Raw genomic sequence first — 27245 nt, forward strand, 5'->3', positions numbered from 1 at the left:
TACTCAGAATAATGTTAGGATATCAGTAAGACTACAGGTCTAATTTTTAAACAACTGTATCTGTTTTATACAGAATTATCTTAGTTCAGTGGTGGCTAAGAAATTAAAAATCTTACTCTGCAAAGATGAGCTAGATTAATTTAAGCTCTTTTCAATAATTTCTGATAAAATATCTGCTCTCAGCAAAGGTTGAAATATCAATATTCAATGAAAATAAGTTTCTGAGCTGATGCATTAAAATAATCCTCTTTTTTTATTTTTTACAATATAGTCAAATAATAACAAAGATTAAAAACTATGTTCAGGAAGTCAATTGCTAGAAAACTGATTCAAAGTTATGGATTAAAAACAATAAGTATTTTCCTGAGTACATAGATTTGCTAGCACCAATAAACAAATATTCTACTTGGATTTTATATAGTGTCTTTGATCTTCTAAAAAACTTGAAAAACATTATTTAAGAATATAGTTTTCAGATAACAGCAATACAAAAATAACCTTTTTTGGCGTTGAGATATTGGACTTCTCTGAACTGATACTGTGTTTAGAAGTGGGGCTGCTGGGAACATGCTGAGGATCAGGAAGAGGACGGCCTTCTACTTCAGCTAAGATGCATTCTTGGTAAAGGGGGGACTTCAGAAATCGAGTATAGCTATCAAACTTCATCAAGTTAAATATCTGAAATTAAAGTGCAATGGATAATGGTTACATAAGCTTAAAATAACACATCAAGAAACTATTTTGCAAGAGCCAACTCCCACAGAATTTAGGACATTAACCTGTAAACAGCAGTATGCCTCACTCTGTTTAGACTTGGTTAAATACACTGCACCAGTTTACAGTGAAACACAATTGGATCAATATCCTTAGAACAGATTCAGAAAAATGCTGTGATTTGTGCAAAGTACATGAGAAACTGAGATGCTACCGAGTCTTGACACCACCATTCTCACAGCTATCTTTTCCTGCATTTATGCCTTTGTACAATCTATGCATGGTGTGCAGCATGCTAGCCATTTAAAACATTTCTAAAATATTATTATATTGATACTATATGTGACAGGATTAAGTTATACAAGTGTGAACAAGGAAAAAATTTATGCTCTAAACCTCAGGAATATGATAGAACCACAATATGTAATAGTATGAAATGATACAAGATAGACAAGGCCAACTCCTGACACAGGGAGGAGCAAAGAGAACATGACACAGTACTGTAAAGGACACATGCCCAATCATATAGGAAAAAAAGAACACTATCTTTGGAAGATTCAACAATCAAGGTGATGTAAAAACAAGACCTTGAAAAAGTACAGTTTACATAAAATAAATCTAGTCTCTGGGCCAGACCAACATTTTTAACTACATAGGAAGGAATCAGCTCTGTATCAGGCCTGGTGAAAACATCTAAGACTAATTTAACCAAAGATAAATTTAGGAAAAAAAGGAAGAAAAGTTCTTTCTTAAATACTAAACAATGTTTTAATTCCTTGTAGCATTTTTCCATATCTATGCTTTTAATCAAATTCATACTTTTAGCTTTAGATCTTATCCAGTGATTCACTTGACCTGAAAAAACAGTATGAATGCCACTTTCTTTGGACATGATGAATTCTCTACAAGTGAAGAATGGAATGCACTATCCCAACTGGTTATGGCATTCCTGAGAGTCTACAGGGAATTCCATCACTAAACCACAGGGGCCCAGTTGTAGAAGGAAATAGGTTTTCAGATTGTGCAGAGACAACCTTCTCAACAGCATTAGCCCAAAGCTTTTCAGGCAAACAACAAGATGCTGCAGTGTAAGAGACCTAATTCAAGCTGACTGCTGACTTCCATATTCTCCTGTTTCCTCTGAGGGGCTATCTGCCATGATTGCTTGGCCCTCTAACACACGGTAAGCTATAGAAAAATATTTTGTAGGGTCAGTTTTGCCAATTTAACTGCTGAAACAGCTCATCACAAAGATTAACATGCCCTCAATGCAGCATCATAGGGACAATCCAACATCAATGACTCTTCCCCCTCGAAAAACTGCTCACAAAGGGTAATCTCTCAGGCTGTCATAGAATCATAGAATGGTAGGGGTTGGAAGAGGCCTTTAAGAGATGATCTAGACCAACCCCCCTGAAGAAGCAGATTCACCTAGATCAGGTTGCACAGGAACATGTCCAGGTGGGTTGTCAAAACCTCCAGAGAAAGAGACTCCACACACTCACTGGGCAGCCTGAGCCAGGGCTTCCTTACCCTTACAGTAAAATGTGTTTTTCTTATGTTTAAGTGGAACTTTTTGGGTTCCAGCTTCATCCCATTACCCCTTCTCCTGTTGCTAGCTACTATAGAAAAACAGAGATGTCCCAACCTCCTGATATCTACCACTTATATACTTATAAATACTAATCAGCTCCCCCCTAAGTCTTCTCTTATCTAGACTAAACAGCCCCAGTTCCCACAGTCTTTCCTCATATGGAAGATGCTCCAGTCCCCTGATCATCTTGGTGGCCCTGTGCTGGACTCTCTCCAGCACTTCCCTATCCCTCTTGAGTTGGGGAGCCCAGAACTGGACACAGGACTCCAGATGAGGCCTCACCAGGGCAGAGGAGAGGGGGAGAAGAACCTCCCTCTTCCTGCTGGCCACACTCTTCTTTATGCATCCCAGGCTGCCATTGGCCTTCTTGGCCACGAGGGCACATTGTTGGCTCATGGTTAGTTTATTATCAATCAGGACTTCCAGGTCTCTCTCTGCAGAGCTGCTCTTCAGCAGTTCGACCCCCAGCCTGTACTGGTGCATGGGTTTGTTCCTCCCCATGTGCAGGACTCTGCACTTGTCCTTGTTGAACCTCAGGAGTTTCCTCTCTGCCTAACTCTCCAGTCGGTCGAGATCCTGCTGAATGGCAGCACAGCCTCTGGGGAATCAGCCAGTCCTCCCAGTTTGCTGTCATCAGGGAACTTGCTGAGGGTACACTCTGTCCCCTCATCCAGGTCGTTGATGAAGATGTTGAACAAGACTGGCCCCAGAACCGATCCCTGTGGAACTCCACTGGCCACAGGCCTCCAACTCGACTCTGTGCCATTGATCACCACCCTCTGGGCTCTGTCATTCAGCCAGCTCTTGATCCACCTCACTGTCCACTCATCCAAGCCACACTGTCTGAGCTTTCTGATGAGGATGTTAGGGGAGACAGTGTCAAAAGCCTTGCTGCAGTCAAGGTAGATGACATTCACTGCTCTTCCCTTATCTAGCCAGCCGGTTATGCACTCATAGAAGGCTATCAGGTTGGTTAAACAGGATTTCCCCTTGGTGAATCCATGTTGACTCCCCCTGATAACCAACTTATCCTTCATATGTTTAGTGATAACATTCAGGATGAGTTGTTCCGTCACCTTTCCAGGGACAGAGGTGAGGCTGACTGGCCTGTAGTTTCCTGGGTTGTCCTTCTTGCCCTTTTTGAAGACTGGAGTGACATTGGCCTTTCTCCAGTCCTCAGGCACCTCGCCTGTCCTCCATAACTGTTCAAAAATGATGGAGAGTGGCTTAGCAACCAACTATGTAACTATGAAAGATACAACCCTCTGACCAGAGGTCCACTGGAAAAATTCAAAAACTAGGTTTCAGAGCATTCAGAGTCTTCAAGTCAAGGCTCAACATATTACCCAGTGTACACAACGCACATAGCTCAAAAATGTTTCTTGAGTTCTGTTGAACTTGTTTCTTGAGTTCTGTTGTACACTACCACCAAAGCAAAACTCAAGCTAACTTCACCTGTCCTTGAGAGACTACGCTCAAAATCACAATACTTGAAGCTCAGTGCAATTTGTGCCTTCAAAATAAAGACAGTATTTTACAACATAGCTAACCTTAATTACCTTAAATTTAGTACATTTTCAGGATGAAAAATATCAGGTTTTAGGAGTCATGTCCTGTCACAGAATCTATCACAAGAAGAAGATAACATTGTTATGCTATGCTAGGTAGTTCCTTTATTCTTCCTAAGACACACAAAGAGAGTTACTGCAGAGATGAAGTCTGCAGATAATATATACCTAATACAGCAAGAACATTCCAATCTTTTAATTTTACTGGACAGACTGATGACAGCTTAACTATTTTACTTTTATCTTGAGCTGTTCATCATCTGCCCTGTGTTGCTAGTGCCCATTACATCCACAATTCCCTACATTTAATATTATTATCATATTAATATACAAATGTGCATTGGCAAAATCTAGCAGATACTATTTCTTTTTCTTGCAAATGAGCAATATAGCTTAGAAAAGTATAATTTGAATTTAGACATTAAAAGGGTAGAAAAAGTTACATCCATTTATGCAACTCTACATAAAGTAAATGATAGTTTAGTATCTTAAGGTGACCATCTTGCATTGATAAACATTCAAAATACTTACTCTACGAAACAGTGAAATCCTAACTAGACAGTTTGAAAACATTCACACTTGTTATATTATACCTCTAACAACAAGGGCAAATTTGTCAGACTCTGGACAGAAAGCAACTTTCAGTAGCATTCCAAACAAGCAGTGCCTTAGAGCTAAGAGTTTCAGTACTGCTTTCCAAGGCACTTTCCCACACACACCTCCGCAACTCCCCTGCAGCCCTACAGCAACACTCCCTACTCCCCAACACTTATCCGATGACCAGCACAGATCAGCACATTTGCACTCTATGCTCAGTGCTGAAATCTAAAAAATCTTGTGAAAGATCACAAATGCAAAGCCTTTGCATTATTAATGTGATGTCATCAATGTGAGCCAAACTTTGAAATCTGCCAGTGTGTTGTGCTAACTACACACACCTACAGTTCTATGTTTCTGAGGTTATACCACTCACCAGCAACACAAAAGTGATCCACTGCAGAACCTCCACTTTATTGAAACCAAGACATTAAGGGCCATCAAGGCAGTTGATTACCCAGCACTGACCTCAGCCAGGTGACACACCACTAGCACTCCAACTCACACACCTACCTCCAAGGCTGCCTACTTTGAAGGAGGTAACTATCATCCTACTACACCTGTTTTTTCAGCAGGAAGCACAGACCTGACTGCAGAAGGAGAACTACAAAGGCATTGACAACTTGAGGTAATCAGGTCAGGCCCAGCTAAGGCCACAGAGCTGTGATTAGACCCACAGCAGCACTTCATATCAGCATTTTCACACTCCTTATGGCCTTCCAACCAGAGGACACAGAACTTTCAAAGAAAGAAGAAAATCTGCATCACCCCTGCCACCAGACTCATAGGAACACCAAACAACTGGGAGAACACAAAAGAGGAATTTAGGCACGAGCTATACAAAGCCAAGATGAGGAATGTATGAAAGTTGTTGGAGGAGATTGTGGCTGGCAATTCCCACCGAAGCCTCAGGCCTTGGTAGGCACATAGTGGGTAATCATAATGCTAGAAGCTACCAGGCCAGTAATTAGAACTACCTTTCTATCTCCATCGATGGAGCAAGGTACTATACCCAAGTATTCAGATTGCCCCAAAAGCATGATATCTGAGGTTGTTCAAAGAACAATATTCTGACCTGCTTCATTTGTGCATTTAAAGCTATATCCTTGATTTGTAAACAACATGTTCTCAAAACTATTTCTACTCATCAACTGTTAGAGTGAAAGCGTTACCAAAGTGAGAGAGAGAAGAAACTTAAATTCTACAGAAAATGTAAAGTATATCCTGTTGGTACATAACTGTTTTGAACATCAATAATTATTTAAAATAAATAGGTCTTCAGACATCAACAGTTTTAAGCTCTTTGTCTGACAGTTCTGTTAAAGCATAAAGGAAGGACTCATTTAATACAGCAGACATATTCTACAAACCACTTAAAAAATTAGACACTATTTGTGTACACAACTGTCCACTGAAGAAAAGAATAAGCAACCATATGCAAACACCATATGCAACAGTGTTGCAACACATGGAATTATTTACTTGTACTAAACCTTCATTTCAATAACAGCATTTTTCAGATTATTTTTAGTTAATAGCAATTTTCTACAAATATGCAAATGTACAGAAAAAATAGTCCAGCAGTCAAGTGAACTTGACTTCAATGTCTTTTAACACATAGTAAAATATACAGCATGTGAAACTACTTTTATAGATTTTAAAGTACTTCAAAGGAAAAGACTAGATACATAAATGTTTACCTGAAGTTGCTGTTCCTTAAACATATCTGGGTGTGGAGAATTGAGAATATCATCGGCCAACTGCGCCTGGCTGTCAATATTAACTGGAGTTGTAGCTTTGCTACACAGGAACTTACTGAAGATCTCCCGAGCTCTGTAAGAAAGCTACAGAAAAGAAATGCTAAATATATGTTTGCTTTAAAATCATATTTTTAGACAGGCCGTTGTTATGCTGATATATTCCACCCAAAAATATACTGCCATCCCAGTTTCTTTAATATATTGGCATTTTTGATTTAACAGCTTTTGTTAGTTTTAGGAATAGAAGTAAGGTTATTCCTCTAAGAAATATTGGATAAATATTTGTAATTTTAAGCAGTAAAAGTTGCCAGCAAAAAATTAATCAAACTATGAAAATAAGAAGCACATCAAATGCTGTCTTATAAAGGAGAATAGAAATTTTAGATTTTAGACCTTTTACGTAACAGTTACTGTTTAAATAAATATGCTTTAATTTCTAGAAGTTAAAAAAAAGGTATGTATATATAGGAATACTTATAAAAACATTCATTCTCCATTTTTAACTTGTTTATTTTGAATCACCCACATTCTGGGAATAATGAAAAAACACCAAACTGAGCTCAGAGCCCTTAAGAGTGGTGTTCACAAAATACATTGTTTCAAGACAGAAGAAAGTGCGGGAGAAAAAGTTCATTTTTTACAGAGCTACCTCTGCACTTTACTGCAGTCTAAATATTCTCAACATCTCAATCTTGGGACAGCACTCTCAGGGGACTGAGAAAACCCAACTGAGGCTCCAGCCCTGAGGTTACAGAAAAAAGACCAAGTACAGCTCCAATAATTCTAATAATCGTGAAGAAGTAATGGTTTTTGAAGGAGCAACACCATGTATTGAAATACAATACTGATTTACCTCTTTTTTATCATGTGCAGGTACATGGTTAAAATATTCACAGGCTTGCCAAAATAAAATGTTTTCTTCACTAAATTCTTTCCGTAGAAATTCCTAGGAGGAAAATAAACAAATAACTATGACAAAGAAAAAGAGTTATTTGACATTTCAAACAACAATTTATAATGCTTGATAAGTTTGAGTAATTGTAACATTTGAATCAGTCTCACAGTCCAGTTTTCTTCTAAAGTAAAAATCAATGCTTGTCCCATATATGTCTAGTGCTTCTCCTCTTTCTCATTTCTATTAAAGTGTATACAATAGAGAAGAAACCATCAAGCTATAATCAAATCATTTGCATAAACTAGTAAATGAGCTTTTAACAAACATTTAAATAATTTGTAACTACATTTAAAAATTACACTATAAACCAGATGTCTTTAATTGCATTTCTACTAATATAATAGAGTAGATGTTTATCAAGCAGTGTCCATAATCAATTCTATGTTCATGAAAGTGCTTTTCTGCCTCACATGGCAACTACACGAAGTCTTTTACCACTGTTGCAGATGTGGTTACACGGGTTCTCCCCTGGAAAACATTGTCTTAGAGGGGAAAAAAAGTATCTCCCAGTATACCACTCAATAATCAGAACATTTATATTAGAGTATCCAAAAGTCTAAATGAAGACTGGAACCCAATTCAGTTGGGAAATTGTACAAACACAAACTGTTGCTGATTGAAATCAGTATCATTCCAAATTCTCTCAGCGTACATTTCCTGAAAGCTTTTTAACCACTGGGAGGAGGGGAGATACAAAAAAAAATTAATATGCTCCTTTGAAAAAATTCTCTAGACACTCCTGCAATTGGAACAATGCTTGTTTATACTTTAGAGCTTTAGGTATCAGTGATTAATTGGAATTTTTATCCTAAGTCAGACCAGAAGCTACAACCTTCATGCAAAGCATCACACCAGTATCATTTAAGCTTCCTTAACCATACATTGTAGTCTCAGAGAGCAATGTAAGAGGAATCTTCACAGAAATACTTAAAACCGAACTTTATTTGTGCTTTTAAAGATTTTCATCAAGTTTAAGGATTCCAATTATAAGAAAGTAATCGAAATAAACTACAATACAGAGAGTCTAAATCCAATTTAAACTAAAATTTCTTCAGATACCTAACCTGAGACACCAAATGTATAAAAGACAATCCAAAGAGTAGTCAGGGGACATTTCTGCATTTTACATGTAATTACAGATGAAAGGAGAATCAAATTAGTGAGTAGGAACTGTAACTCAACTACCTGCTTCCCCACTTGGTGCCTTCACTATGAATCCACACTAAGTCTCCTGCTTGCTTTCTTTCTTGCCACGTGATTTGGGCACAGCTGGCTGTAAAACAACTCAAGCTTCATCAGGAAGACTGAGTGGTGCCCCAGTTGGAACATTCTGTTCCCTAGCAGTTGTCACACATGGCTAGGAAGCTGGAGATGTTGGTTAGAACCACTTGAGAGAGGGAACTTGTAATCAGGTCTCTCACTTCCTGGATGACTGCTCTAATCAGCAGACTATTATGCAAAATGTGAGCATATGCAAAACATGCAAAATCTCTTCTTCTTAGAGAGTAATTCCTGCTCTGTGACAAAGCTGTCCTCAGGAAAGGCCCATGCATACTGAATCCCAAACACATCAAGATGCTTGCTATGTAACTACAAATTAAATGTGGATGTTTCCACACTCTTGAATACTGGTAGAAATCTGTAATACACACTGTTATGATATCCAGATTGCAAGAAAATCTAAGCAACAGCTCTGGATCTCATCTGGGCCTCAAGAAAACAGTGGTGTACATAAATTTCAATATTCCCTACTTGTTCTTTAATTCAGCATTTCTTTTAAACATACACTTTTGCAATGTTTCTAAAAAATCATTTTTAGCTAAAGTAAAATAGGGAGGAAAAGTAAAACTGCCTGAATATCTGAGGTTGGCTTTTGATGAAATTAAATGTAACTTTAACCTTTTAAAATGAAAATTTAACAAAAAATATATTAGCTACTTTTAAAGTTTTTTATTCTAAGTTTTAAACTTTCATAGTGCTGAAAATTCATTACTGCAACTTATGTAAGTTCACAGATGGCTTGCAAGTAATTAGAAAAGACAACCAAACTTTCAGTAGCATCCCCACAAATTACACTCTTTTTCAGATTCTTATCTGATCAGAATGGTGTTTTTTCTTTCATTCTGACAAGAAATCTCCCTATCTAACAAGAAATATTAGTAACTTTTAGGCTACTCTAGGAAAAATGCAAAGACAGGGAACAACATATCCAGGATATATTATTTTCCTTTCATCTTCACTCTGTCCTCTCAGAACTGTTCACTGTTTATGTGTTTATTGGGACCTCACAGCAGTTAAGATGGAGTCTGCTTATTAGTAATTTTGATATTTTAATACTTTTATATCAAGTAAAGAAATCTTTACTTGATGCATCCTAGAGTGCTGAGGGAGCTGGTTGATGTAATTGCTAAGCCACTCTCCATCATTTTTGAACAATCTTGGAGGACAGGTGAAGTTCCTGAGAACTGGAGAAAGGCCAATGTCACTCCAGTCTTCAAATAGGGCAAGAAGGACGACCCAGGAAACTACAGGCCAGTCAGCCTCACCTCCATCCCTGGAAAGGTGATGGAACAACTCATCATGAATGTTATCACTGAACATATGAAGGATAAGTTGGTTATCAGGGGGAGTCAACATGGATTCACCAAGGGGAAATCCTGTTTAACCAACCTGATAGCCTTCTATGAGTGCATAACCGGCTGGCTAGATGAGGGGAGAGCAGCGGCTGACATCTACCTTGACTGCAGCAAGGCTTTTGACACTGTCTCCCATAACATCCTCGTCAGAAAGCTCAGGCAGTGTGGCTGGGATGAGTGGACAGTGAGGTGGATAGAGAGCTGGCTGAATGACAGAGCCCAGAGGGTGGTGATCAATGGCACAGAGTCGAGTTGGAGGCCTGTGGCCAGTGGAGTTCCACAGGAATCGGTTCTGGGGCCAGTCTTGTTCAACATCTTCATCAGTGACCTGGATGAGGGGACAGAGTGCACCCTCAGCAAGTTCCCTGATGACAGCAAACTGGGAGGACTGGCTGTTTCCCCAGAGGCTCTGCTGCCATTCAGCGGGATCTCGACCGGCTGGAGAGGTGGGCAGAGAGGAACCTCATGAGGTTCAACAAGGACAAGTGCAGAGTCCTGCATCTGGGAAGGAACAACTCCATGCACCAGTACAGGCTGGGGATTGACCTGCTGGAGAGCAGCTCTGCAGAGAGAGATCTGGGAGTCCTGATTGATAATAAACTAACCGTGAGCCAGCAATGTGCCCTCGTGGCCAAGAAGGCCAATGGCAGCCTGGGATGCATCAAGAAGAGTGTGGCCAGCAGGTCAAAGGAGGTTTTTCTCCCCCTCTCCTCTGCCCTGGTGAGGCCTCATCTGGAGTCCTGTGTCCAGTTTTGGGCTCATCAGCTCAAGAGGGACAGGGAAGTGCTGGAGAGTCCAGCACAGGGCCACCAAGATGATCAGGGGACTGGAACATCTTTCATATGAGGAAAGGCTGTGGGAACTGGGGCTGTTTAGTTCGGAGAAGAAGAGATTGAGGGGTGATCTTATTAACATTTATAAATATCTAAATGGTTGGTGTCAGGAGGTTGGGGCATCCCTTTTTTCTGTAGTAGCTGGCAACAGGACAAGGGGTAATGGGATGAAGCTGGAACACAAAAAGTTCCACTTATAAGAAAAAACTATGTCACTGTTGAGGTGAGGGAGCCCTGGCACAGGCTGCCCAGAGGGGTTGTGGAGTCTCCTTCCTTGGGGGTCTTCAAGACCCGCCTGGACATGTTCCTATGCGACCTGATCTAGGTGACCCTGCTTCTGCAAGGGGGTTGGACTAGATGATCTCTAAAGGTGCCTTCCAACCCCTACCATTCTATGATTCTACATCTTCTACACCATAGGTTTCTTTATATCCTCTTTGTGAAAATTATTTGGGCAGTACAAACTGTCCTCATAGAATAGAGCAACATACTTTCAGTGCAACAATGCAAAAGTGTGCGTGCCTCCATTTTCTTACATGTAAAACAGAGAAGATGCTATTTACAACTTCATAAATGTGCTGTCAAGAAGATTAATTTATGCTTTTCAAATACCGAACACTATTGCCGCAAGTTGAAACTTTAACCAGTGTTCTTAACAACCTCAATTACTTCCAAAAATATTTCTAAAAACCTTTTGTAGGAAGATAGGTCAGTGTCCTGGAAAAAATCTTCACCACGGCTTCCAACATTTGAGTAGGTAAACAAGAACAGATTACCAATTCTTAAGACACTACTGGGAGTACTGCCTTCTTCTTGTTCAAAGGCTACCAATGCAAATACAACAAAATCTAGTTGTTTTACAACATGGAGAAGCTTTTTAAAAGTTTTGATACAACCCAAAATATAGCCTCTATTTATATCCAAAACTGTTTCTATCCAGAAATGCATGGCAATATACTTATTACTATGACTTCTTATTCAACTGTGAACCATTTTAAACTTAGGAAGGTGCAAAAGTAACAACTGTGTAAGAACAAATTGACATCTCTTGTCTTATATAAGGGTGTAGATTCAAGAAATAGCATACAGGCAAATTACTGAAGCAGTATCAGGTATTTTGGAAAGCATCTTATTGCCCCTCAAAACTTACAGAAAAATATTTAACACCAATAGGATCCTGGAGAAGACGCTCAAAGGAAACTGCCCAACTTGCAACTCTTCTTTCTCGAAGTCGTCGACAGCTCTGTACACTGGGAAGACTAGCATTGCTACTGAGGCTGTTTTCACTGATGCAGTCCTTCAAATCAGTACTATTCAGCTCTGTTTAAAAAATAAATAAATAAATCTGTCAATAAAGTATTATTCACTTTTGTTCTTCAGCTTTGTCTACGTGGTGTCTCACACCTCCAGCTCAAGCTTACAGTAGTGCAGACTCCAAAATAACCCTCCCCACTTCTATTGGGAGTATCTGCATAGACAAAAAAACAAAGCAAACCCTAAACATCTCTCAATTTTCTTCTGTTCTACTGCAAAGAAAATTACATGAGTGTCTCAAAAGCAATACCCAGAAGCATCTAATAAAATATTTTGGACAAAATCTTCTGCTTATAATCCTTACCCCATGGAATGCACTCCTTCATAAGATTATCCAAGGAAGGCAGACCTTCAAGAACCCACTGTTCACCATAAAGTTGGCAAAACTCTATTTGGTGATAGGAATTGGCAAAATTTCATATAGTCTTAAATCAGTAGAGACCAGGACTCTGAAGTTTTTCATGGAAATTAAAGATTCCTGTTAAACACCGAAAATTTAGGAAAGGAGTCAACTGAGGAGAAGAATAGTAAGGAAAAGGAGCTAGTAATGGATGGCTTCCTCATCCATGGCAAGTAGAGGTATCAAACCATAGATCCTCAATTTATCATGGTTTCTGATAGAAACTGAGATCTGTGACTCCTTTCCAGACTCAAGTCATCACAGTGCAATAACCTAGAGACTTGAAGCTAAGAAATAATTATATTCTTTAGTTCTTGTATGATGCTTTTGTATTCTGAAAAATGAATTAACAAAACTCATAGAGAATTCAGGAAAACAAACTTGTGTAGCAGCACAACTAATGATTTCATATATCAACCCAGGTCATCTTTGTCACATCAGTAAATAGAATACACACCAAAAAATACTCTCAGTGACCATTTGTTCACAAAAGTGGAAAGTTGGAAGAAATGTCTGCTCTAAGTAAAAGAGCGAACTGTAAACAACTGGGTTCTGTTCACAAACTTGTCATTTATTTGTTGCATGCTCTTTTACAAGTCACTGTTCTCTGTCTCACAGCTTACACAAGTGTAGAACCCGTACAGCTGTACTTATATATACACATTTCACAGAAGTGATCTGAGGTTTAATTAATTGTGAAGACACAACTAAATAAAGCTCTGAGCTACTTGGTCTGATCTCATAACAGACTTTGCTTTGAGCACCAGGGAGATGCCAAACTGAATGAGATTCTGTGATGAAGGGCCAAAAAACCAGCAGACATTCAACTCTCTGAAAAATCTGAAGTAATAGATGTGAGAAAATAATATCTTCAAATAAAATAGGTCATATGTTCAATAATTCTATGTCAAATGGAAAAGCAAATACAGTGCACACTATAAATGTAAACCGATTGCAAAAACTGAACTCACAGCCCAGTCAGAAATGGCCTACTCTTCACAAGGACATTTTTATTGTTGTTTATTTTTCTCAGTTAATCACCTGGAGAAAATTCGCCAAAATTCCTACTTTATAAAATCTCCCAAGGTCTCCATTTATTTGAAAGCACTTTTTATTTCCAAACTCTATGTTACAAAACTTTACTGATCTTCCCTGGAAACTGAAAAAACAAGTCCATCCAAAGATACCTATAAGCATACCAAAAAGTTGTAAAGATAGTTGCAAAGTTAAGGAAAAGTTAAAAAGTTATGAAATGTCATTTTGATATTGTATAGCCCAGATATATTTACTAAGATGTAACACTTAACTACTGTGATTTTCTGTGAGCAAAGCTATATTGTTTAAGGCAAAAATAAGACAAAGATACAAAATTAGTTTAGGGAAGAACGAAAATGTAACTTTATATTTTTGAAAAAGGACAATATTTAAGGACCAGAATAACAAATCAGATATATAAACATTTTTCTTTGCCTGTCATATTAATCAAAGGTAATTAAAAAAACTCGACAAATAACGCCAAATTTTCGTATGACAATTATTTATTCACTTTTGCTGTAAGACATATGAAAGAGCATAACCAAGTCAGCTGTTAGCTTCTTTAGAGAATACCTGTCACTACAGTGAAACTATTGTGAAAGACGCTAATGTGAAATTGAAGAGAATTATATCTGAATTTATTATCTGAAGTATTTTGCTTTAACTCTTCGGGTAGATACGTTTTATTTTACAGGCCAGGATATAAATAGACACCCACTTCTTGATACATCTGGAACGGTTTCAGATACTGCCTCACTCCTAAAGGGTTCAATCCCCAGTGTTCTCCAGTGACAAATGATGAAAATTTCCTAGTTCATTTCAGGAAAAATCAGAAAGGTAAACTCACCCCACACACCAAACCATTTAAACCTACTTGGCTGACAGAGGGAAATTACCAAGTAGCCACACAGAGTGCTCAATTCTAAATCCCCAAATCCAAGTGCCTTAGGACTCAGAAGGGATTGCAAAATGGTAAGCATAACAATTAACAGGTCACCTTCACCTCCCTCTCTTTTTCCATGGGCAATTTCCCTATAGCAGGCAGGAAGGCCAAACTGCAATTACAGTCTCAGGGTGTTTACACCAGTGGGTGACTGCTAAATACCTTTAATTGCTAGCAGCTGCTCCCTCTCTCCAGTTTGTCAGAGTTATATTTGCTCTAAACTAGCCTGGATTCTCCTTCTGCTGACTCTGGAGGCCTCATGAAATCAAATGAACCAAAGAAAGACTTCATTTTCAACAACTTTGAGAGCTACTGGCATAGGTCCTCCAATGTGTTAATGCAGCATTAAGGGATTACTCATTCAGAGTAAACTGTCTGTGTTCTGGTGGATTTTAGATAATTCAGATTTTTTTTCACAAATAACTTTGAATTCATATTTAACCCTGACACTACTTTGTTTTCACTTAAAGCAAAAATGCAGTTAATTTGCTTTTAAAATCTGTACAGATTTCTACTGGAGTGCCTGTCAGCCTGAAAACAATACATAACAAGGCTGTTTCCCAGAAAAGGCTTGGTTATTCTGGTTTCCTTCATAGATTAACAGTTGCAAATAATACTGTTACAGCCTAGTGCAGGTATACCATATAGAACAAGAGAAAAAGAAGTGTCAGATGAGAAGAAAAAAAATCACCAACTATAACACTAGTACACAAGTTATCCAAATAACTCTTAGCTGAAGACTGTATAAGTCTAACTACTGCTCCACTCCTCTTGTGAAGGAATGTTTCTAATGTAAGAGTTCAGTGTCAGGTTTCCTGACTCTCACAACTCTGCATTCCTAGGTACACAAAGCCCACCTTGGAAAGCAGGACTAGAGAAACTTTCCAACACATATTTCACCTAATGAGCACTTTGTGATGATCATTACAGGAAATGTAGAGTCTTGATTCCCACCCTCAAGTGTTCTCAGGGCAAGATTGTTGTGCAAATCTGCCTCCACACTTCTTGTTAACTGTTTTAAAAAGAAGGAAAACTATCTGTTGAGAATCTCAGGATGCCAGGGGAGTTCACTGTGGAAATCAGTATGCACAGACAACTTAGCAGTGATGCAAAGTTTCCTAATGCCTGCCTACCTGCCTCTCTCCTTGGTGTGTGCAAGCACCACCTCCTCTTGCATTACCTGTACAGGGAGGCTCCTTACTCAAGCATCCTGAATCCTGGGGGCTTAAATTTATTTCTGTTCTGATTCAGAGCCACAGTACCTAGCAAGGAAGTACTGCTTTCTGTGTAAACTCATTTAGTTTATTTGCCACCTTCCTCAAATATGGTATTGACACAGAATCATTGAATCATAGAATGGTAGGGAATGTTTTCTAAAATGCATTCCAAAAATCCTCAAAAGCAAGTATTTTACAACTTTTGTGTTCACACAATCTGTGGACGATCTTGGCTTTACTTATTCTATAAAAGTAGCATTATGTAAGAAAACTCAGGCATTTAGTAAATTCAAATCTTGAAAATATTCAGGATAAGATGGCTGTGAAAGTTTCAACTTAAATCATATAAAGCAGTACATATTAATACAATTAAGGACCTTTTTAATGCATTTGTTTATACAATTTGTATAGAGCTTTCAACGTACTTTTTATTATTGTGAGAAGCTATACACATTCCTTGTAATCATCTTGATGCATACATTCAGATAATTAAGATATTCCAGTTAATCACTAAATACATTACCTGGATAAAGCTGATAAGAACCACTGTGGTGCCACTTAATCAAATACTTCAAGCCATTCACTGAAAGCCATCCTTCTGAATCCATACCAAGTTCAGCTGTACCATCCCGGAACCCATTGGGTGTAGATTAGTCTTACTGTATGGCACATTGTTCCTCTATTGCAGCAGCTTTGGGATAAGGGAAGCTAATGCATATCCCCCCCAGCAATTCCTAGTAGCCTCTAACACGTTCTAAGCAAATTGATTCTTTACTCTCATGGCTTCAAGCAGAGGAAAGCAATAGTATACTTAACACAAAGCATTATAAAATGGTACATAAATAATTTAAAGAAAAGACCTTTTGCCACTGCTGCTGAAGGAACTTGAATTATTTATGTTACAGTGGAATACAGCTACAGCAAGCATGCTCTGCCAACGTAACTGACAAATAAAGCGTATACCTGTTGGAGGAAATAATCCATCTGTATTTATAGCGTGAAGAGCATAAAGACTGGTTTGTTTTATTTTGGACTTCATTGCAGAGTTTTTGCTCTACCTTCTTTAGTTACTTTTAAAAATACAGTTCTACATTATTTATTATTGTAAACAACAGTTTCCTTTCAAAAAAGTGTCTTAAAAGTTTTTCCACAGGAAAATTCTTTCCAGGTGATGAACACTAAAACCAAAAGTCACCAGAAACTACTGCAAAGCACTACCTTAGGAAAAAAGACATGCATATAGTATCTGTTATGATTAAGTATTTGGAAGTAATAGACTTCAGCTTTGTGGAACTGATCTCTGTAGGGAATACCAGGTAAGAACTGACTTCGACATTCTCAATCGCTCAAATACCTCACCACCTGTCTGGGAGACAAACGATAACGTGCTTCTATTATATGTCTGTTGATCTTAAATGTTTTCCCTTTGTAAAGAGCCATCTAGGTATCAACAGCCAAAGTCAGACATTATCTGGGGACTACTGATCATCCCTGTGATGATTTAGACTTCACAGAGCTCAAAACATCAGTCACAGCCTGCATGCTGTGCATGCACTCTCGTTATTCCCATAGGCAGCAGGAACGGATAGTTTCTGAGGTGGGAAATAAGAGAAATCTGCTAATTACAGGCCACTGTAGTAATATTAATGGTTTCTGTTATTCCTAGAGCATAGGTACTGCAGATTAATTGATCTATAGCAGTGATCTTGCATCTGAGTATTATTACAGTTTCCATGCTGATTTTCTGCAATGCATTAAGCAAATCTGTTACAGTTCAGAGTTGTTACCTGTCAGCACACTGGAAACAACACTAATTCAAAATATCTATACTTTTTACATGTTATCTGGCTATAAATACAACAGCATTTATAGTATTTAGCTGCATGTACAAATAGTAAGATTCAGTCTAAGAAGGAAAGCATGCATTGCTATACTAATGGTTACACTAAAGCAAACTAATCTAGACTTGCCCTAAGATGTGTAAGTCTGTGGATCTTTTAATGAGTTAGTGAGGTTACAGAAGACTGGAAAAATTTCACTGCTGTAATACAGTCAATAAAAGTGAAAGACTCAAAATGTAATTTAGACATGAATCAGAGCTTTTTGCTCAATGCAGCTTTAAACAAAATTAATTAGGATTTTATTTAATTTCACTTTTCCTGGTTACAGTCTCTCTGGTTCTTATTTTTCCAATCCACTTTCTAAGTATTTAAGCATTGATTCAGTATTATTCAGTATAGTTCAACTAACAATTTTTAGATACATTACATCCTCCCTTAAGTAGCATTTAACAATGAAGAGAGGGTCCATGTTAAATCTTCATCATATAACCTACTGTTCTTTCACCTTCGCAACCTACAAGGCCTTTAGATTTCGGAAGTTCACAAAACTGTACAGAATTAATTGTGAAAAAACAACTACCTATGAAATTGGAATGCAATAGAAAAGTCATAGTAGAGGAACCAAAAAGAAGTCAGATCTTTAAAACAATTTTTCATCTGGGAGCATAAAAAGCTTGAAATGACTACCATGTGAGTACTATCACAGGGCTCTCCATGTTTAGATAGGCAGCAGAAGTAAAATAATTTTCATTAACATGGAACAAGAACCCTCATGGGAACAAGACACAAGTACATTATATTTTACCTAAAAAAGACCAATCACATTTTTTGCCCCTCAGCCCCCGAAACTTAGTTCAACTGTAGACAGAAACAGAAAAAAAGTCTGTGCTTTGTCTTGATTTTTGTGTCATATATGTAAGATCTGCAGGGATAAAAAACCAAAGTATTTTTCCCACAAAAACATAGTCTACATTTTACAAATAGAATAGACACAACTATTTTCCATTTCCTTCTTTTGACACTTTGCAGACAAGACAGATATAATAGAACATTTATTGAGACAGCAGTAGACTTTGACAGAAGTAGAGAAGGAAAATACCTGACCAAGTCAGCCAGACATTGGAAAATTGTCCCATCAAAAGGACTGAAAGTAATGTTTCTCTCAACTGTAATTTTACTTTTGCAAGGAATCAGAAATTAGGACACGATGGAGTTTTGTGACTAGTACTGCTAGCTTTGCATTTACATTTGTAACATTAAAAAAAATCCTTACTATTCAAAATATTACATTTTCCCTGCACTAGAGTAATACAGTTGTCCTCTTTTTATTTAATAAAATTGTCTTGTACTGCTGTCAAAGAATAGCAGACATAATAATATGTACGGAAGCGAGTTTCTCTGTAGGATTAAGTGAACCAACTCCTGCCAAGCAAGACAAATGAGAAAAAGCATCTTTTGTATACCTTAAACTATACAAATTCATTTATTCTGTTAAGGAAGCATACTTAAACTATTTCAATCCACCTCAGAGGTTCAGAGAAATCATCTTCTAATGTTTAACAAAGACTGAAAGTACTTTAAAACACTAAAGCCATGTTAAAATCAAGCCAAACAAGCTTAGGTGACATGAAGAGAAGTTCACTTAGAAGTTCTCCAGAACTGCAAAAGCTCTAAGCTAGGATTTCATAAATATCAAATTACTTACCCCCTTCTCAGAATGCATCACACTGTAAAGAAATTTCAGCCTCAACAATGCACCAACACAACTTACAACTTAGGAGCTAGCGCACATCTTTTCAAAAGCAAAGAGGGGGTGTAAATGACAATAAAACAGAGAACAAGATTTTATCTGCCATCCAATTACACAAAAGCCTACCAGCTCTGCCTTGTGATTGAAGAAGTGTAGTTATAATAAAAGCATTCATATAGAGATGTACAATAAAAAAATATGTAAACACGTCAGTGAAAGTATGTGAACATAAACTTGCAACATTTTCACTGGCACAGTTCCCAAAGAAGTCAGAGTTCTGCACCACTTTGGACTCACATCTTGTAATATATCACTTTATTTACCGTATATATTTCTTAATGTGAAAAAAACAATTCTTATCCATTATAAATGTAAAAATAAGCTTTGGCTTACCTCCATCAGAAACAGTTGCTGACTGCAATAAGAAAGAGAAAAATAAGTGTTACTTAAGTTTCATGTTATCAGAAATCTCTGAGCTTCACATAATATTTGAAGTCTTACCTACTTTTGTCACATTAACAACAGATATCATGAGAGAGGAAAATTCAAAGAAATTAGTTGTTACTTTATCACAGGTGTTTCCTCTCCACCATGAAATTCACCCTAGGCCTTCTAAACACTGGTCCTGGAACTTGATCCTACTAGTATTTACTGGACAAACTGCTGCTGTGAGTAGCTATACTGCTTCCAATTGTCCTCCTTAGAAGAACAGTCAATCAGTTGGTTGGTCGATGTTGGAAAGCAGACACTTTCAAACTGACCTCCAAAGACTTAAAATTACAACACATCATATATTTTATTTTGCTGCAATATCTAGAGATATGTGGAATCAAAATTAAAATTTTGTAGGTTGTCAGATGACTCAAAACTTCCCACTGCCAATCACTTCTGACTTCCACAGAATCAAAAGGAGGTTAAGAGTGTTTCCAGTAAGCTATGTAAAAACTCCTCACCATCTCTATTGGTATTTTACGTCAAATTTTCAAGGACAATTATTACTATAGTGAAATCCTGAAGCTTATGTGCCTATCTACAATAAACTTTTCACCCTTGATCTCAAATTACCTCAAGGCAGCTAGCATTTCTATAAAACCAAGTAGATGACCTTTTCCCAAACACATCCTCCAGTTTTTGCACTCTGTCACTCATCTGAATGAAAGACTGGAATGACAGCTGATATTTAAATTTAAGTTTGTATTGATTTTTAATGGCTATTAAAAATAATTCTTATTATTTTCAGTTGGGGAATATTTTTTTGGTCATTTAGAGTGTCCTTGAACCTTGAGATCATTTTCTAAATAGTTAAAAAGAAATTCTTTCAAAAACTAGGAGAAAAAATATCCCCATAATAGCTACAATTTCTTGAAGACCAAAAATACACAAGAAAAAAAACCCCAGACACATATACATGCACAAAGAGAAAAGCTATCTCTCCATAGTTTGTATGTTCCAACCTTGGCAACAAACATTCCCTCTCTCCTCCAAACTCCACAAAAACCTTTAGTAATTCTTGAAAGAAGAATATCTCCTTTCTCTATTACATTCTGTTTCACTGCAGGATCTCACACCACTGTTAACACTATCTGAAAAACATCGCTTGTTACGAACCTTTGTGGCCTTACCATTCACATCATCAGCAGAGGATCGGGTCTAGTTTTTAACATAAGTATTCTGGAACTTTCAAAGTCTAGACTAGTCCCTGTTGACATGACTCCTCTGGTGCTAGTTGAAATAAACGCAAATATATCTTTCATGGAAAAGATTAAAAAAAAATGCTAGCACCTCTTTTTTAACTACATAAAAATAAATGCTTCTACATCTGTGAAGCATAATAATAGAATCTAAAGTGTATCCAGGTCTCTCACTTTTTTATTAGCACTGTTTTGGGTATGAAAAGAATACTTCTCTTTTGGGTTCAGTTTTTCAGTGAAGCTTAGGGCATCTTTTCTAATTCTATTTTGCACATAACTTTAGGAAGCATATTATACATTCAGAAGCCATAACTTAATTTATGTTTGTAATTTAGAAAATTTAATTTACATTACTGAAATTTGTTTTATAAATACAATTGCTTCTAATTTCTTATTCACATACTGTACAGAACAGCTGATGAATAAACAATTTCAATATCATTTATCAAAGGACGAAAAAAATGACTTAAGGTAAACTAATAATATCAGTTTACACATTAGACAGAAAAAAAATAAAATACTTTAAAAATATATACATTTTAGGAATGGTCATTTACTATGGTAGTTTGCATGAATCTCGATTCAAAAACCAAGTACAATTCTCCTTCATGGTTTTGAAAGGTGTCAAGTAAAATGCACTCTATTCTCACAACCTAAAAAGAAAATTCACATTACTTTTTTCAAAAACAATTCTAAAATATCATTTTAAGGAAAAACTGTGTGATGTCACAGAAAAGCTGAAACATAATGGTCATAGTATCACTTCAGTAACTTCTATGAACCATGAGATACAGTTTTACTGCTTTCTACACACCATGGGTTGGTTTTCTGTGTTTATTTTAAATGCTTTGGCTATTATATATTTGGATATTACATGTATTAACATCTTAAAATCTCTCCATGCAAGGCCTTAGTAATTATTATGTTGAAATGGTGAAAAAAAAAGTGTCTACAGAATCACAGAATCAACTTATTTAAATATCAACCACTTCTGTGCTATTAAGATATTTCAAACTTTCCTTTTCTTTTTACATAAGGGTTTTTACATGGGGTTTTTTTACATTGCAATGTCACTACAACTATCTAGCATGTTCCAAGCATATCAGTTTAGTCTTGTAGGCAACAAAACAAAAATTTATTTTAAGAACATTTCTTTAAATTTATCCATGCAACTCAACTAAATACTTATAATTAAACAAAACCAGCTAGAAACTAAAGCTCCTCATTATTGTGTAAGTATCCACGTAATATACACAAAACACGTCTGTGAGTTCCTGAAAATCTTAATATAAACTTGTCAGAAATTGCATGCAGTCATTTAGACAAAGTATTTTCTCTTCTAAACTGTTCAGATTAAACTTGTCTAGATTTGTCCAAAGCATAAGTTGCAAGACCAGATTTTTTTAAATACTATGATGATCTCACTTTAAAAATTCACTGTTTTTCATTCTTCATTGCTCATGCCTACCACCACTGAAGGCTCTTCAGGACAAAATCTTATCCACTAGAATGTTTGATTATTTGATGAAATTTAACAGCATAAATATATTAAGGACTAGCTACTTAAAAACATATCTATTAAAAAGCTGCAAAACTGAACAGTTCCTGTATGCAGCCATAACTGAGAGATGAGGAAGGTTAAGGTATGACACCATACTAGCTACGGCTAATGTGTGAGGATTTAAAAAAACATGTTTAAATATTTCATTCCAAATGACAGGACATATATGTATTCATTTTGTGAATGTACATATGAACTAACACCCAGAGATAAAATCTAATTTCATTCAACCCTCAAAATGTTTTACAACTGATAAGAACTGAAATTAGTTCTTCAAATTACCCTGACTTCAAAATCAGTTTAGGAAAAAGCCCATGGTATATGACAGGAATCTGATGGTAACAAATTACTCAAATTTAAAAGAGAAATCTAGTTTAGGAAAACTAAAATGTCTTCCAGTATATCTCTCCACAGGAACTGTGGTTGCTCATCTAACTGGATTAGCAGCTGAGTTACACAGACACACACATTTCCCACAAAGGTGTAGGATGCAACTCTCTTCCCTAGACTTCAGGGCAAGTTCTTTATCCCTGTGATCCAAGGAAGGAGCTCAGTGCCAGGGCCAGCAGGCTGAACAGTGGCTTCCCAGTTATCATACACGATAAAAGATGTGCTAAGTCTCTGTAAACTAGCAAATGCTGCAGCATATATTAGATAGCATAAAGTCCTGATTAAGATAAAATATGTAAAATTTCTCTTTGTATCACCTCTCTTTGCCAGGTGGAAAAACCAGAAGGGGCCACAAGTTTTTTGATGTTGTGTTCAAGATGTACTTGTAACAAATCTAAGAGTATTAGCTTACAATAATTAACAGGGAGAAAAGTAGTTTGTGAGTACCTTTTTTTTTTCCAGAATAGAAATAGACAACATAGTATCCTGCACCAATAACAGGGTAAAAAGGGAAAGAGGGCATAAAGAAGAATAATTCATAAGGTTGAAATAGACTCTATCTTTTAGCTTTCATGGTCTATAACCTGCTAGACATGTACACCACTGCATGAAACTAGTCTGATTATATCTTTCAGTTGACAGAAACTCTTATCCAGGAAATCTACTTAGTTCCATTTTACATGGATCAGGTCCCAGGAAACTAAGTAAGTACTGTCAAAGTCTGCCATAATACTATGATATAGAAATCCCAAAAATACCCTACCCAAATCTTAAGACATTGAGCAAATAAGTCCACGTATACAGACTACCCTGATAACACAATACAAAAATGTCCTTTTTCTCCACCTCAAGATTTATCATTCAAGTCAAAGCCATGCTCAAATACATGACTAGAACAAAGAGAATGACGGGGATACCAGGAAAGGTGACACATACTAGGAAATTCCAGGCCTTAGCAATAAAATGGAGCAACATGAAGTCATCTGTGCTAATGGAATGTGGGTGACTGCCTTCCTGAGTCAAAAAAGACATATCTATTTTCAGCTCCTTCTGACTTGTGGAGGGATAACATCTATGAGGAGAACACTCTCCTACCCTACCAATGATAAAATCACAGACTAAACAAAAAGATCTGGGGTTTTTTTCCCCCTGGGCATCCAGAAAGATTCCAAGAAAAGGGGATTAAAAGTTACCTCTCTCTGTGTCCTTTCTAAAGCACACTTTCTTCCAATACTGAAGCACACTTTCTTCCCATACAGGCATTGATTTCTTGCTGCATCGAAAGAATTCTCTGGCTGCTGCCTTCAGAATCTGTTAAAATTCCCTAGTACAATATTATACCACACACTATGTTACAAAAAGCCTTTCTAAATAAGTCTTTCAGCTTGGAATAGCATATCTAGCTTCACCAACCTTCTAAACTGGTTTTCTCATATGATTTCAATATATAAAATAAGTTTGAGAAACTTGTGCTCTTTCAGAGATGAAGCACTGAAGATGTACAAATTGTATACAAACAGCCAACTTTCAAACACTTTCCACTTAGCTCAAGGAAAGTCCATCACTGAGTCGACTGCCTGCTTGTATCTAGCTTTGTTCAAACTCCTTATTAAATCACCTGAAGCAACTTCTCCTTTTACCAAGGTATGAATGAATTGCGAGTGGGTCTGTAGATCATCAGTTACGTTACTGCAGGACTTATGTATATTTTTATCCTTTAAAATACATTACAGCATTAACATTGTACAAATGCCATGAACTTAAATGATTTCTGGGAAGGAGATATGGTATACACCGTTCTAACATTTGAAATAAAAAATAAAGTCCTATTTTTGCCAGATATTCTTCAAATAAAAAACCTCAAATCCACTTTTAACCTAAATATTGGGGTAATATTGTAGTATTTTTACCCTCATTTCAAAATGCTATTTCAATTAATTTCATTATTTAGAATTCTCTGAGAATGCCCCTCCAGTATGCCAGTTAAATGAGGAATCTTATATAATTTGTCAATTCTCTACCACCAAAGAAGTGCATTTATAACAGCTAATACAAAAGTATTAAAGGTGTAAGAGTTCCTAAGGAAAAAAAAAGATACAGTACAACTACTGTATAATACATTTACTGAATACAGCCTTCTCTGAAGGTTAAATATTTTTGTCAAATATTTGAACCTATAAAAACAACATATGAATAGTAAATGATGTGACATTTTAAATTCCTTTCAGAAATAAATGTTCAACATTTACCTCAAACAAAATGAATCTTATCACACTTAAACACAGTGCCTTAAATACCAAATACATCCCCAAAATTATTTTGATAACAATATCTACAAAATATATACAGCTTTACCTGTTATAATGGTATAGAAAGCATATACAAAGTACATTGCACAGGATCAAAAAATAGGCACAGATTATAAGCATACTGATTTTTTTAGCTTTATACATATTGGGCACAGTTTACAAACACATCTCAAAATATGAATATTTGTTAGTACAATAAGATTACCTTTACTCTTCTCTGATAATGAAGCCCAATGTTGGCAATTTAGAAAGGAATTTGAGCTCAAATGCTTTAAAGTAAAAAAGCTTAAAGGCAAATCGAAAAGCATTCTGAAGCAGATAATATTAGTCTCTATTTCTTGCCAATAATAATAGTCTCTTCTAATTTCTCACTGCAACGATGCCTTGCTTCAGCTAAATATAATTCATATCACTTACCCGCTCTTCATAAGAAACAGCAGTTATTTTTCCTAACAGTACTCTTCCTAAATTCATCTTCACTTAATATGAAAAATGCATTTCCTTAAAACATCAGCTTCTCAAAGACTAAACTAAAAAATCCAACCCTGTTCCATGTCTGTACATGCCAGTAAAGTTTAAAGGCATTTCATATGAAGTTCTATTTTACTCTCTTTATGTTACCCATAGCAACAGGCCAATGCAGGAAGCTGTGGTTCGTCAGGGATTCAGATTAGATCTCAATTATCTCTCACCAGAAAAGCTAGATGATTTTATATAAATCCTGCTGATTGTATTTTAAAACCTTTCCTATAACAAATCAGGAAAATAAAATGACGTTGAATTGTGTGATAGTCTTGTATTCAATAAAACAGATTTCCAAAACAGTTTCCAGAAAAACATTAGTTAATCACCCTAACATTAGTTATAGAAACATTTACATAGTAAACCACTATTTTCAGAGGTTTACATAATGCAAGCCAAAATAAAGCAGGACCTCAAATGGTCTATTCTGCTTAACTTTTCCACGGTTAACACTATAAACCGCATGTAAAAATCCGCAATAAAAGGAAACTTGGCATATTTAGTTAAACCTAGGAGCAGCCCATTGTCACTAAAGACAAAGTTCTCCTTTCAGAAACCAACTGATATTCTGCCCTTCCTTCCTCACTACCTGAGCCTGTGTTAAACTGATGTCGAGACAGTTCTGTGCGCAGCGCCTTAGGAACAGAGAGTAAAATAGGCTACTTGTAACGTAAGAGGGAAGTGCTATTAACTTGCCTGTGACAGCAGTGTCTTCAAGAGACTGCATATGGAAAGTATAGGATTTTATGAAGTTTGCTGCTACTTATAAGCAAACAGCAATAAGGACCTAAAGCATTTATTGTTATTTTTTTAAGCAAACAGAATACAATTTTCTGCTAAAAATAAAGACCAGAATTGGCAACTAGTAATGATTAGTGGGCTTTTTCATGCTGGTGGGATGTTATAAAATGCCCTGAAGTTCCTAGGTAAAGCCCCTAATAAAAAAACAATCCTATGAAGAAGTAAAATATTGCCCTGAAGTTATATGTAGAGAAAATGAAGCAAAAAGAAGAGCCTTTACTCAAGATCTCACAAGATTGTCTTGCAAAAGACAGTCCAAGTCTGCACATCTTCCCATTGTTGAATTTAGGATGGAGAATTCTAGAACCATAGAACAATTGTGGTTGGAAAAGATGATCAAATCCAACCACTAACCTAACACTGCCAAGCCCACCACTAAATCATGTCCCTAGAGAAAATTTTGATTAAAAAATCAATTAAAAAAAAAAATCAATCTTCTCAATTTAATTTAGAGTGATCAGAGAAGAAATTTGAAGCTAGTTGCAGATGCAAATGGAAGAACCATGCTTTAACAAGCATTCCAGAGACACAAGCGAATTGCTGAAACAAAGACCATTTTATGATTGATTACTTGTTTGAATAGGCATACCACTGCACTTTAGAATACTGTCTTCTACACGTATTTAATGACATGAAGCAATGCAATGGAAACAAATGGGTGGGTAGATAGGAAGGAATGTGTTTTACAAATTACACACTCCATTATTTTTGGACTTAACAAGCAAATCCCCTGTGGTAATTGCACAGCAGAACAGTTTGACTGTACACATATAGGTATTAAAAATTTATAATTCTATGAAGGAAACATGGCAAG

The 27245-nt window shown here is 36.6% G+C and overlaps 1 protein-coding gene across 3 annotated transcripts in view; it reads right to left on the reverse strand.

Moving 5' to 3' along the window:
• The window catches only part of RGS12 (regulator of G protein signaling 12), an 89356-nt gene that overhangs the window by 25140 nt on the left and 36971 nt on the right, over window positions 1–27245 (reverse strand). For all 3 annotated transcript variants that reach the window (XM_061993321.1, XM_061993320.1, XM_061993322.1), the window contains exons 4-8: window positions 19551–19572; window positions 11808–11977; window positions 7087–7179; window positions 6174–6317; window positions 499–678 (exon numbers count right to left, since the gene is read on the reverse strand). In XM_061993321.1, coding sequence (XP_061849305.1) covers window positions 499–678; window positions 6174–6317; window positions 7087–7179; window positions 11808–11977; window positions 19551–19572 — 609 coding nt within the window. The remainder of the gene's footprint in view (window positions 1–498; window positions 679–6173; window positions 6318–7086; window positions 7180–11807; window positions 11978–19550; window positions 19573–27245) is intronic.

Source organism: Colius striatus, chromosome 3, assembly GCF_028858725.1.
Source record: "Colius striatus isolate bColStr4 chromosome 3, bColStr4.1.hap1, whole genome shotgun sequence".
Classification (NCBI taxonomy): Eukaryota; Metazoa; Chordata; class Aves; order Coliiformes; family Coliidae; genus Colius; species Colius striatus.